The sequence below is a fragment of the Phallusia mammillata genome, chromosome 2 (genome assembly GCF_965637545.1).
Source record: "Phallusia mammillata chromosome 2, kaPhaMamm4.hap1.1, whole genome shotgun sequence".
NCBI lineage: Eukaryota > Metazoa > Chordata > Ascidiacea > Phlebobranchia > Ascidiidae > Phallusia > Phallusia mammillata.
In genome coordinates this window covers 32,301,848-32,315,380 of record NC_137253.1, presented here as the reverse complement: position 1 = coordinate 32,315,380, position 13,533 = coordinate 32,301,848, and the positions used below count along the sequence as shown (strand labels likewise).

Sequence of the window (13,533 nt, the reverse complement as noted above, 5' to 3'; positions counted from 1 at the left end):
AAAAGACAGCAACGTTTTGTTCGGTGTTTCTAAAAAAAGTTTTGATCCAACACGAAAATTTATTACTTCATTATCATTGAATATTCTTAAGATGTTTTATTTGATTGAAAAACTTTTCAATCGAAATATTTGGGTTCGTTCCGCTCGAATGCACTTATGTGCAGTTGTTCCGCATCACTGATTTTGCTTTTGTTGTTTTTATCAAAAACACGTGATTGTTTTGTTGTTTGCTACACAAGGTTACTGTTGTAGCTCATAAGCAATGCAATTAATTTGCTTGTCTTTGCCAGAAACTAAAATTTCTTTAACTCAATTGTCTTGTTCAACTAAAAATCAGGCCGTGGCATACTGTGTGACTTGTGTGTGTTTTTTAAAGCACTCAAGATGAAAAAGTTGTTTACGGTAATCGTAAGACAATATAACCGGACTCTACAAAACCAGAAGAAGAAATGTATGAGCACCACAGCCTACGTTCCGCCATATTCTGTTGACGTGAAACCAGATGAGCAACCGGTGCACAAGTTTTCCGGTAGAAAAAGTAGACAGAACCGACTTCACGTTTGTGGGTTTTCACTTACAGGTGCATTGGGTGTTTTGGAGTTACCAATGCCTGAACACGTGCGCGGAAAAATGACAAGAGTCGAATCGCAAACTAAACCGTACTTGTTGTATTTAGAAAAAATATCTTATGCCGATTGCGGATATGGTTTCAGTTTGTTTGCCACAAGTAGAAAAAAGGGCACAAGAGTTTTTGGATGCGGAGTTAACACAGACTCACAAGTTGGCTTTCATAAAAGCAGAATCTTTAAGCCCAAACCTGGTGAACAAAGTAACCCATCACTTGCGTATGTTATGACTCCAGGACCCATTCCACTTCCAATGAAGCAACCTGGTCTTACAAAAGTTCTGGAAGTTGCATGTGGCCGCGCACATGCACTAATCTTAACAGATAATGAAGGAATATTTTGCCTTGGTAACAATTCATTTGGTCAATGTGGCAGGGATATTATTGATGGCGAAATTTACATTAACAGTAAAAGAGTTCACATTATACCACACAGTCATTTTGATGACAGGATTGTTAAAATTGTTTGTGGTATGGACCACTCTTTGTTTTTGTCTGAAAGCGGTGAAGTTTATTCATGTGGCTGGGGTGCGGATGGGCAGACGGGACTTGGGACTTATGAGAAAACTTCTACACCTACCAAAGTTGGAGGGATACTAGCTGGGGTCAAGATAAAGAAAGTGTCATCTTTTGCTGATACGACCTTGGCTGTATCTGATGAAGGTCAAGTGTTTGCCTGGGGCAGCACAGAATATCGCCAACTTGCATCAGTTTCTGATTCAACACAAGTTATCGAGCCTGTGTTATTGCCATTTCAAGAATGTGGAAAAATCATTGACGCAGCATGTGGAGGTTCCGCTTGTATGATCCTCAATGAAAACGGAGAGGTTTTTGTGTGGGGTTATGGTATCTTAGGCAAAGGACCAGAACTCGAATCAACTAGCTGGCCGTCGCAAATTCCAATGACTTTATTTGGACAAACCAATTTTAACCCAGATATTAAAGTGACACAAATAGCTTGTGGGTTGAGCCACTTTGCTGCAATTAACAGCTCCGGTGAACTTTTCACTTGGGGTAAAAACAAACATGGTTGTCTGGGACTCGGAAACAGCAAAGATCATTTCTTTCCATGGAAAGTATTTGTGGGCTCGGAAGTAATCAACGTCAAGTGTGGGGTGGATCACACTATTATTATGTCCAAAACTTTAGTCTGATAAATGTCATTGCTTCACAATCGTCATTTATAAATCAATCTAATAATTTTAAACCCTGTTACTAGTTTGTGATACCTGGTTATTTAGAACATTTATTTTATACTTACTTATCAAGTGCAGTAAACCTCTTTGGGCGATACGAAGATACGGATTAATCGGTGTGTATTAGTTCAGTCCATTACAAATTATTTGTATCTTGAGATTTGTCCTAATTAGGCGAAGCTCCGGATTAACCAAATCTGGTTGAACTGAGGTTTACTGCATTGCGAATTGGTATTAGGTTTTGAAATGAGCAAGTTCTGTTACAATTTTTTCTGCTTCATACAGGATTAGCATTTGTTAATAATAACTTTAACACAAAGGCGATATTACGCAAAATATTATAAACTCAGTAACAATGTTTAAAGTTGTTCAGTCATTGTGTGCAGTTTGCAGCAGGTAAGATGGTCTACAATCTAGGCTACTGACAGCTTTGCAATTTATTCACATTGTATATTTCAGAGTTTTACAACAACCCCATGTAGCCAAAAGCAGCAACATCTGGAAAGCAAGGTTTCAACAACATCGGAATTTTTCAATGTCTGTTTCTGTTTCAAACCAGGAACCAAAACTAAACATTAGTGATGCTTGTGTGAAGGTAAAATGCTTTCTATATCTCTCCCTAATGGTTTTGGTGCAGTTTTTTAATGTACAACTGAATTTAATTGTGTAAGATCTTGTGTTTGCAAAAAACAGCAAACATCATGGACAGTCTGTGTGTCAGGGTTTGCACTATCCTGACTTAGTTACTGTGCCATTTTACAGTGCTTGTTACAGACAATTAAAGATTTCAAACCAACCTCTTGGTTTCACAAAATGCTGAACCTTTTAATAACTTTGCAGCAAATGAAGAAAGTTGTGACAAGAGACGAATTTCTTCGAGTGATTGTGGAAGGTGGAGGTTGCTCGGGTTTTCAATACAAGTTTGAATTGGATTCAGTGTCACAAGAAGATGACAGGTGCTAATTTTGGCTCTTGCTCTAAACATGTTTTGTTTTCCTCCTAATTTGCTTATGTACTGTGTCCAATGCCAGTTTGGTTCAGTGCACAAACGAGTCAATGACTTTAGCTTTTCACATTCTTTACATTGTAGAATAGCATGTATATAACTTCTGAATTTGTACATTCCCATTTTTCTATGTAATTTTTTGATTTAATAATTGGCCCACACACAAAATGAGAGTTTTTAAAGTCTACTATTTTTGTTATACAAGTTTTCTGGAAGAAATTGTTTTTAAAGTCATATATGTAAATGTATGTTAGTGGTCAATGTTTTTTTGTGTAGAATATTTGAGCGCGACGGAGTCAAAGTTGTTTCTGATGAGACATCTTTGGAACTGCTTGATGGCTCAACAGTTGATTATGAGGAAGAACTAATCAAGTCGGCATTTCGAATTAAAGACAATCCACGATCGAAAACAAGTTGTTCGTGTGGCGTATCGTTTGACGTTCAGTTATGACAGATTTTATGTTTGCTTAAGTTTGCCTAAAACTGGTGGTATACCATATCCAGTTTGTATAATTTATCACTGAAAGCTTTTTTGTTTAAGCTTGCCCGTGTATTTCTATACAGTATATGTTATTTATGTTGATCAAATTTCAAACTACCTGCAAATTGTTGTTGTTTTAAGTGCAGTACAGAAGTTAGGCTGCCAACTTCAAAACATACACTTGGTAGTTTACATATTTTTTTATAAATTTGGAGTAGAATCTGTCAGAAAATTTAAGTCAGATTATCTCCACTAAAAGCATCGATTCTGTGACATGACCGGGTCTTTAGCACAACTGCTACCTTCTCACAAGGTTGTGAGTTCTAATCTCATCTCATCCACTTTTACTTCTCGTACCAAGTAACATAAACAGCGTTGTTCCAAACCAGTGGACCAAAAATGACACCAACTACCCAAATCAAAAATAATAAAAATAGGTTTAATTGACTTGCATTAAGCATGCAGCTGGAAATCAGACTCATTGTGAGCATAACATACAAAAAATATATTTAGAATTGAATTCATTTTATTGTCAACAACTCAAATACAAAATATTTCGAAAAACAACAAATACAAAAATACTTTTAAGTGTTCAGCGAGTTAAAAATTGTCCGTTAAAATTTTGTGGTATTTATGCACAAAAAATTTGAGGTGAAACAACATTACTTGAACCTTGAATCTAATTTGAATATTTGAACTGAATTAACTAATGCTTTTATTATCACACATCTTGAAGTTAGCAGCAATTTGACATCATTCATAAACAAGGTCTGTAAAAATGCACTTCTTAGCAGGTTTACCATTTAGAGCAGGGGTGGGCAACTTTTGAGCGGCCTCGTGTTTTATTTTGATCAGCCTGACAGAATGCATGTATTTAAGCCCATTTTTTTTGTACCAAAGAATTGTTACATTAAATGTTGATAGTTGTTAGTTTATTACTAAGAAGAGGTATTGTTACGTACAAAGACAAAATCATTGTGTGTTTGACTTTGCCTAGCACTGCTATGTTATTGCATGACCATCGTTGCGGCTCGTCTCCGCAATATATCACTAGTTTTTGGCCCGCACATGCAAAAAGATTGCCCACCTCTGATTGAGAGTCAACGGATAAAATATTTTTGTACCAAGAATTATTATCTTTTATTGGTAATAATTTTTATGCAAATTAAATAATATTTTTTTGTTGTTTAGTGCAACATAGATATCTGCACAAAGACGAAACAGCAACCTTATATCACATAGGGATCTACGAACGTTTTTGATTGTGATTATAGTATGTTAGTGCAAAACGGAAACTTGTTGCGCATTGATCAATAGAGGTCTCTGGAACCTGTAGGACTGAAAATGTGTTGCTAACATTCGTAAGATAAATAGCAAACAACTATAGTGGCACACAAGTTAGAACTTTTGGAACAGTTCCATCACAGTTGCTGAAATCAAAACATCCCAGGCATTCGCATAAATGAGTTTGCATATGCCATCGGTTGCATCTTAGGATGTTCCTGAATAATACAAAAATGTAAGAAAACCTTATATACCCCTTATAAGTGACATGCTTTATTATTCAAAAATTTCGGCAAAAAATAATGTTAACCAACTTATTTTTGAAATAAAAAACTTTGACAACCAATAACCAAATTTAAACTTAATAAAAATCATTGCAATCACATGATTAAAATACCCAATCAAAAGTTATGTTGTAAGCCCATATCCTAATTATACAAGCCACCTTAAATTTTGTCATTTGAAATTTTTTCAACCACACTTTTAATAGTTGAATAAAATCTATATTGCTATTTGGCATTGAAATCTAGTGGCAACTTACCACTGCCTGAAACTGGGTGAATTGGGGTTTAAGATCTGGGGGCCTCAGTGTAATGAAAGCCCCCTTGTTTCCCATTTGATCACAGTAATTTGGAGCTGAAAATATCGTCACACATTTTCCATTGTGCTGGGATTCGTAACCTTCTTGCTGTAACAATACAAATATCCAGGTTTATTTTAAGGTTTGGTTTGGGTGACCGCTAAGTAGTTTTAAGAGACCACAAGTGTTTCATTTAAATACCAAAAAATAGCCATATTTGCTTTAAGCCAAATTTTGGGAAACCGCTGGAGAAATTTGGGGGAACGTTTCGGTCCCCCAAAACACCTTAAAAAAACACTGAAATATCTAGTTAGGGAAATTCAAGAACCTCGGTTGACAACTGAAGATGTTCTGAGTTGGAAATACTTAAAGCAGTGGTGGGATTCAAACTTTTTGTCGGCCAGTTTTTTTCAGCTGGTTCTGTTACAAAACATACATTGACAGTAACCAGTAATGCTAACCGTTCGCTGATGTTATATAATTTCATGAGACGGTTGTATAGAACCGGTGCGAACCTGGTAAATCCCACTACTGACTTAAAAGTAAAGTGGCCATGGATACTGACAATTGCAGATCAAAAGACGAATATGTCTGACAAACAGGGTGGAGCTAACAACAAGAACTCACAGGTCAGAACTGCTAATTTCTAAACGGTGGCGCAATGGAGCATAGGTTTAGCTCAGCAAGTTGTTGACTTAACAATTATTGCCATAGCTAAAGCCTATGCATCGTTTGGAAATTAGCAGGCCTGACCTGTGAGTTCTTGTGTTAGCAGCTCTACCAACAGACTCAAACCTCAAAACTATTTTGGTTCTGGTACAATACTCACACATTTTGGCTCGAAAAAATATAACCTGACAAACCTTAACTTCGTGACTTCGAATGATGTAATCCAACCCATTGTCTTGAAGAAACTTCTGAGTAACATCAGGCCCGAACTGGCAGCTCACACCTCGCTTGCTCGTCCCTCGGCCTTTTATTAACTGTGGATCTGACCACAAGAGGTCGCACATGTTCCCACTTTCTGGTGGTTGTCTGTTGCGTTCGATTTGTCGAAGGTCGTTCAAAGTCACGCCATCTTGCTCACACAGTCCACCATGCATGACCTGAATAAGAACAAAAATAAATCTTACTTTAGGCCAGGATAAATATTTTAAATCATGTCAACTATAAGCAAAACCACGATATTTAACTGACAAAGATGGCATTTGATTAGTTTATAATGCAGTTAACTTTACAACTAGAACATTTAAACAACACTGTAGTCATTATCATTGAAAAAAACATATTACAAAGAAATAATATTCTACTACTTCAAGTTTAAGAAAAACACCAAACTTTGACAAATGCTTTGCCCTTATCAAATAGTAATTTGCAGTGGTGGGATTCAGCCAGTTCGCACCGGTTCTATAGAACCGCCTCACGAAATGTTATGAGATCAGCGAATCGGTTAGCATTACTGGTTACTGTCAATGAACTTTTTGTAACAGAGCCGGCTGAAAAATATGACTTTTGTGATAGAACCGGCTGACAAAAAATTCGAATCCCACCACTGGTAATTTGTATCGTAAAAGCGATTTGCTACTGTTAAGCATTTGCAGAAAACCTTGCAAACATACCAATACTTTTCCATTGACACAATAAGCAAGTGGAAGCCAATTAAAAACTTCACTAAAAAGGCCCATCATATTTCCACCGTACTTTTCTTTCACCTCTCCTTCGAATCCATACATCTGGTTCATGTTGTCAGTTTCATGGTTGCCTAAAAATGATTTGTGACATGTAAAATGGCGAAACCCTACTTTTTCAGTAAACAGTTTTGTTTTTTGATTACACATGTTCAGTATTAAGTTACATAATGTTGTTGCAGTATTTAATAAGTAACACAAACCCTAACTGATTTAATTTTTTTTTAGGAGCACTGAAAAAGTTAATGTATTAAATTTTAAATTTTTGGGTATTCTATTATTTGTTAAGTGGGTCAAATACGTCTCTACACACTTTCCTATTTTATTTTACCTCGAACCATGTGAAAGTGTTGGGGAAAAAGAATTTTGTATCCAAATAAAATCAGAATTACTTCCACAGACCATGAACCTCGATCCACAAAATCACCATTAAACAACTGATACAAAGATGGTTAAAGAAGATCACATAGGAAATTGAAAGTTATGAAAGATATTATTTTGTTAGCAGTGGTTCTCATAGTGGATGCAAGCACCCCTGGTATTTAGTCAGGTGGCAATCAAAGTGTTTCTGTTAACATTGGTTATTGGCAAAAAAGATTTGAGTTGCACATGGTACTAGGGATGTGCCAAAACTGCAAATGTTCTGTTTGAGCACCGGGCATCTCACTTTAATGCTCGGCTCGGCCCATCCCTACATGGTGCACACTGTTTCAAACTATGAGGTCTCATTAGTGCAGCTGGTGATAAGACATAGGCCATGTGAGCATGCGAAGCCATCTAATATCACTCCAGTTTGTTGGGAGTAACAGGCTGAAAAGCCATGCCTCAACAACTTGTTCAATGTCACAACTGGGCATTAACTTATAGATCGAAGCAGTAAGCACTGTATGCATCTTGTCATGTATTGGCTTTATGCTTTTATATAAGAGTGTTTTTGTGTAAAATCAGGGGCAGATAAATAACACTGGCCACATAATATATTGTTCTCCTCACCGGGAGCATTCATAAATGACCTAGGTGATAATGGAACAATATGGTTTAAAAACACCTGTGTAAAGGATACATATGGGTTTTCTTTTGAAGGAAGGTTATTAATTTCGAAAATGTGACACAGATCATAATACTGTCCGTGGATGTCACCACACACTGTTAGTTTGTTGTCCTGTAAAACATATGTTATAACTTTTACAATTTTCATTGATTGTCAAAACTGCAAAACTTACTTTTTCTACAGTGACATCAACTAATGAAGGAAGTTTTGAAAGAATATCTTTAATTTCAAGTAACATTTGGTAGGCGTATCTGAAATAAATAAAAACAACAACAATAACAAACTTAGCATGTTAAGGCTTTGAAAAATAGTCTAGTACAATTAAATAGCGTATTTCATCACAAAAATCCAACAGCTTAATCATTTTCTTCTGAAAAACACACAAAAAACTTTTACAAAATGGCTTTTAAAGACCAATCTTAACCACAATGTTGACAATACCTGCACTAAACAAACTTTCTTAACCCAACTAACCTCTTGTGTAATCTTTTTTGATCTTTAAACCACTGGATGAGATCTTTCATAAAACTTTCATCGATGCCACCGTCTGGAATCCTCGGTCCTTCGTAGGTTGACTCAACAGCTAAACATCAAAATTTGATTATTTACTCCATTGCCTCAATCTAGAGATTGTTATAAAAGACATTAAGCCAAACTATATGTCTGACTTTGCCACTTTATAAAAAGTTCAATTATTTGGACATGTTCATTTTACAAAAGATAAAACATCTGTTAAAATTGTGATTTTAAACAGATTAATATTTCAACATTATGGAACTAAATGCTGCAGGTAAATGGATGCACAATTCAAATGTATCATCCAATATAAGTGCCAAGCATCACCATTAGTATGCGTGGTTGCAAAAATTACTTACACATTGAGTCAAGGCTAACGGTCTCAGAAACTGGTTTCTTTTGGTCATCGCAGGCAATCGCTTTTTCGAAAGCTTTTTGTTTTACAATTTTGCTGCACTCTGTGTATTTCAGTTTGGCATCTTTGTCGTGTGGGCGAACTTTCACCACCTTGATAAAATATAAATGGGAGAAATCAACATAAATACAATTTTACTAAACATCAAACCAAAAACGTTGTAACATTGCGGAGCTATTTCCGGGTTGGTGATTGTTTTAGGCTATTGTGTCACTACGTTTTCTTTCACCAAGCGAAATAAACTCAACTAAAATAAACTCATGCATAGCAACCAGAATGACGGGTTTTAATATTTTATGACAGGCAACAACAGTAATTTCGGATGTCATTTATTTTAGTCAGCCTTACAAAATATATTCATTACAAACATTTTGAGAAATTATACCAATAACACTGTGTAGATAGGTGAAAATATTAAATATAGCCCTTCTAAAAAAACACATCAATGCAACACTTACTGCCTCAAAGTCACGGAGAGCTTGTTTGAATTTTCCAAGTGTCATGTAAGCAGATGCTCTTCTGTAATAACCCTGACACAAGTTTGTAACATAAGGTTTTAAATCATGAGGTAAATAATAACCAATCAGGTAGGGTTCCTTTATTTCCTGGATTTTTTCATTCCCGGGAATCGGGAAATATTTTTTTCATTTCCCGGGAATCCCGGGATTCCCGACCGAAAAAGTGCCTATGTTTTCGGGGATAATTACGTCATTGCAACCGCTAAAATTAGTTTATTTTCGCTAGGGGCATCTAATTAGTCATGATTTTGTCGATTAAAACTATATTTGCAAGCTTGTTTAACATTAACAAGATTCAGAAATTACGAAAAAAAATCGTTATTTCTAGTACCGCTAGGTAGCGCATTTTCGCGAAAATAATTTACCATCTCGTTTAAAAACGCTTGCTTACTTTGTCATTAAAGTTACAAAACACCATATTTTCGTAACAGCTAGCAGAAATTTGAACATTTACGTTATATTTTCACAAAATTAACACGTTTTTGCTTAATTGACTGTTACCCGGGAATTCAAAACAAATTTTCCGGGATTCGGGAACATAATTTTGCCGGGAAATCCCGGGAATTTCCCGTCGAGACATTCCCGGGATGGAACCCTACAATCAGGTTTGCAAACGATTCCAAATTCCAGGAATTGTAAAAAGATGTAGAAATGCAAACGTACATGAGCATAAGAGTTATTTTGTCATTATTACAAGAGTTTATAGAAAACTTGTTCTTAAAAAATTAACAAATTAAAACTATAAACCACATACAACCACTTTAGACAATAGATATTTAAGATGTTAAAATGACTTGTTTTTCAGACATCCACACCACAACCGAAAATGTACTTCTTCTGTTTATGCACATTACCATTTTGTCTATCATTCCAAAAAAAGTTTGTTTTTAATACCTTGATATATTTTTTATCAATAGCAATGGCTTTGCTTGCATCTTCAAGAGCGTAACCGTAGTTTTCCATTCTGAGCTGGGCAAAACTTCGATTGGCAAAATAAACAGCTGATTCTGAATTAATGGTAATGGCTTCAGTGTACAGACGAATGGCTTCTTCATAATTTTTATCTGCAAAGAAAAAAGTAGGTAAAAAAGCAATAGTTGAAACAAAGACATGTATATTAGACCAACATTTTAAGAACTAGAGTAAGAAAGATAGACATTATTATTCATGTTGTGTTGTTTTAATGATAACAAACAAAAAATGCAGGATTTTCAAAATCAAAATCATTAATTTCAAATCAAAATAGATTTGACTGATTAAGATGAAAGTTCAACTCTAAAATAAAAAGTCAAAACTCTTTGGTTTTACATTTCAAACGTTTTGAATGTCCTGATTTTAGCAACAATTTCACAACAAAACCTTTAAGTATTCATATTTTTCAGCTTAGTAAAGTTCTTTCACCTTTAAAGCATTTGTTTGCTTGCTCCTTTACTTTTTCGGCATTTTCTTTTATATTTCCATCAACTTCTCCGTTGACTTTCGGAGGATCAACGCAACTCTCTTTGCCCTCCATTGTTGCTCAATAAGTCAAACTGATTGTCAAAAAATCAACAATGTGACCAATATTTTCGCTTAATAACGGTGTCTGCTAGCAATCAATCCTAAATTTACAAAATCACAACAAACATTCAACAAATTTTGATCAACAATTATCGTTTGGAAACATGCTGACTACAAATATAAAATCCAATACGACTGCGGTATTTTTCCGGTGGTAATTTCGTGGAAAAAGGGGGCCTTAAAATTTTTGTTGGTTTAATTTAAAAGTGTGTAATCTTTCACATAAAAAAGTACAGCAGTCTAAATTATAATGTTGTTTTTTATGCCTGAGAGGGTTTCGTGTTTATAGTGATATCTGATTTGGTAAAAAAAATTACCCTTAGCATTTTATGGGTTAAGAAGGTTAAATTAGGGATTATTTTACACAAATGTACGCTGGAATCGTTTTGAAATAGTAAATCAAACCCTACATCCTTGTTAAAAGTAAATGTTGCGAAAATCTTTTAGTGGGAAATTTATATCAAGTCACTGCGATGCTGCACAACAATGTGATCGAATGTATTCATATCGTTGTGCTGTATGGTATCGAAATTTGTTTGTTGTGCAAATAATGACATGACTGTAAATTTAGCACAAATATCACAGGAAGTGTTAGCTGTGGACCTGAAATCCTAGCGTCTATATCACACCTATATACTTATTTGGCACGAAAAGAACAACCCTAAACTTACAAGACGAATAATTTAATAGATTTACTGTACAACCAAATAATGACACCAAATTAACAAGTTTATTGTTTGTTTTTTTGTATTGCTCTGAAATGCAGATCTGGTTTCATGCTCACGTGACTCAGCCGGTTGTGTGCGCAGCGTCACTTCCGGTGAACCAGAGAACCATAACCGAACTGAGTAAGCATGATTGGCATTTAAGAGGAAATTATGTTATAGCTTGAAAATTATGTTATAGCCAGTCAATTGGGCCAATGCGCTGCTTTGTGAAATAAAATAAAGCTAACTTGGAATAAAGTTAGGGCTTCGTGCATGTAACTTTGTCGTAGACTTGTATTCTGTCAATAGGTTTGGAGTGTAACAAATTTGTCATTTAACTGGTGTGATGTTAAACAACAATACTCGTTGTAGTTTAAGAACTTGTAACTTTCACAGCAATGAAGAAGCCCTACCGTTCTGGTGGGCGAAACATCAGCAACATTGCAAGTTCTTGGAAAACAACTAGTATTTTGTTTAGTATTACACCAGTTGAACGAGAAAATTGTTAAAATATGCAACCTGGTGGACGAAACGCCTGTTCAGGTTTACAGTTTTTAACTACATTAGTCGCATTTAGAGCATTCACAGTAGCCGCCACAAATGTTAACGACTTAATGTAGAACGAGATTGCAAACAAAAGCATCACTGACCGTAAAATTTTCGACAAAACGATTTCCAACCGCTCGCAAAGTATTTGTTTTGAATCTAGGGCACGGTTCATACGCAACAAATGGGACAGCGATGGTCACTTTATTCTCTGTGCCACTATTTTCATTATGACATCACTGAGCTGTGGGCAAAGTAATAATTGCTCTCTGTGACGTATAATTTTGGCAGCGATAGGTTAGAGTTAGACTGAGACAAAGAAGTTAGAAGCTTAAATGTTCATAAAAAAGTAAGTTTTACGGGTGCCAGTAATCTAAACCCATAAGATAGTGTAGGCTATAGTTGACTTGGAAATGTTCCTATAAACTGCTATATAATGAAACACAAACAACTGCTGTATGTTTGTCATTTGAATATGTCAAACCACTTGACATTATTTATGCATAAATAATTGACCTAACAGGTCGTTGCATCAATAAATGTCATCAAATAGCTTTATATAACTTTGTACTGGGTTGTATAGAAGCCCACAGTATGTGATCAAGTACAGAAAACTATCAACGATTTTGACCATTAAACTAAAATTGTAAACATAGAATTTGAGTCTGTTCACAATTCTAACTCTGCTTGCAACGTATGTGAGGCATGGCTTCCTGTTTGTGACGTAAAATTGTTTTATGAATCATCAATGGGTTTTATTTGTCATGTATTGGTTTGTTTTCAAACAAACATGATTGTTATGGATTGTTGTGATTCAACAATGCAATTTCCTTACCAGAAATTTAATCATTCCAGCCGGTGTAGCAGCAATCCCCTTGTGACTCAACAGACAAATCAACTGAGACGTCACAATGATTGTTTTGTTTGTAGTCCCTAGTGGGTGTGTTTCTTGTGAAGCAACAAATTGTATTATGACGTAGAAAGTAATATAGAATGATATTTTGTGTTGTTATTTTGAAATGTAGATTCAGTACAATTAGCTCTGCTGTTGTTTTATGCGCATTTACTGGTGATTCGCTGTAGTCATTGTGTTTTAAAGAGTTTTTTGTTGTTGGCTGGTTGAAATGCATCAACTAATTCGGAAATAGCTGCGCAATGTAAAATCGTTAAGAAGTAAAGATTATTGACTTATCGGAAGGTCATGTGCAGCAGTAACGCATCACACATCGATACGCGGATTAAAGCAACAGATTTTATACAAGCGTGAATAATTACTGCGGAATCTCGATTCACTAATTTCCACGGTTTTGTCTGTAAAAATTGTAAAACATATGTACGAAAAATTCCTAATCTGAGGATT

The 13,533-nt window shown here is 35.4% G+C and overlaps 3 protein-coding genes across 3 annotated transcripts; 2 read left to right on the top strand and 1 right to left on the bottom strand.

The window, feature by feature from the left end:
- Window positions 1-220: 220 nt before the first annotated feature.
- On the top strand, window positions 221-2,106 carry LOC145213803 (RCC1-like G exchanging factor-like protein). The gene has a single exon (XM_080082201.1). It carries the CDS (start codon window positions 385-387, stop codon window positions 1,777-1,779), a length of 1,395 nt encoding a protein of 464 aa, XP_079938327.1. The 5' UTR covers window positions 221-384; the 3' UTR covers window positions 1,780-2,106.
- A 50-nt stretch (window positions 2,107-2,156) lies between these two features.
- LOC145213804 (iron-sulfur cluster assembly 2 homolog, mitochondrial-like) lies at window positions 2,157-3,433 on the top strand. The gene is made up of 4 exons (XM_080082202.1): window positions 2,157-2,217; window positions 2,281-2,416; window positions 2,662-2,777; window positions 3,104-3,433. Exons 1-4 carry the CDS (start codon window positions 2,177-2,179, stop codon window positions 3,276-3,278), a joined length of 468 nt encoding a protein of 155 aa, XP_079938328.1. The 5' UTR covers window positions 2,157-2,176; the 3' UTR covers window positions 3,279-3,433.
- A 383-nt stretch (window positions 3,434-3,816) lies between these two features.
- On the bottom strand, window positions 3,817-11,013 carry LOC145213802 (serine/threonine-protein phosphatase 5-like). Its single transcript, XM_080082200.1, has 12 exons — window positions 10,762-11,013; window positions 10,255-10,424; window positions 9,301-9,372; window positions 8,787-8,934; window positions 8,386-8,494; window positions 8,084-8,162; window positions 7,924-8,022; window positions 7,192-7,297; window positions 6,792-6,934; window positions 6,036-6,278; window positions 5,134-5,280; window positions 3,817-4,810 (listed from the first exon to the last, which is right to left on the bottom strand). The coding sequence occupies exons 1-12, from the start codon at window positions 10,871-10,873 to the stop codon at window positions 4,745-4,747; spliced, it is 1,494 nt and encodes a 497-aa protein (XP_079938326.1). The 5' UTR covers window positions 10,874-11,013; the 3' UTR covers window positions 3,817-4,744.
- Between the last annotated feature and the right edge of the window lie 2,520 nt (window positions 11,014-13,533).

Excerpts from the sequence above, each read along its gene's own strand:
- LOC145213803 (XM_080082201.1), top strand. The coding sequence starts at position 385 with ATGAAAAAGTTGTTTACGGTAATCGTAAGACAATATAACCGGACTCTA.
- LOC145213804 (XM_080082202.1), top strand. The coding sequence starts at position 2,177 with ATGTTTAAAGTTGTTCAGTCATTGTGTGCAGTTTGCAGCAG. Across the intron at positions 2,417-2,661 it reads TTAGTGATGCTTGTGTGAAG|CAAATGAAGAAAGTTGTGAC; the intron begins GTAAAATGCTTT and ends ATAACTTTGCAG. Across the intron at positions 2,778-3,103 it reads GTGTCACAAGAAGATGACAG|AATATTTGAGCGCGACGGAG; the intron begins GTGCTAATTTTG and ends TTTTTTGTGTAG.
- LOC145213802 (XM_080082200.1), bottom strand. The coding sequence starts at position 10,873 with ATGGAGGGCAAAGAGAGTTGCGTTGATCCTCCGAAAGTCAACGGAGAA. Across the intron at positions 9,373-10,254 it reads TTGATAAAAAATATATCAAG|GGTTATTACAGAAGAGCATC; the intron begins GTATTAAAAACA and ends AACTTGTGTCAG. Across the intron at positions 8,495-8,786 it reads CGTTAGCCTTGACTCAATGT|CTGTTGAGTCAACCTACGAA; the intron begins GTAAGTAATTTT and ends TTTGATGTTTAG.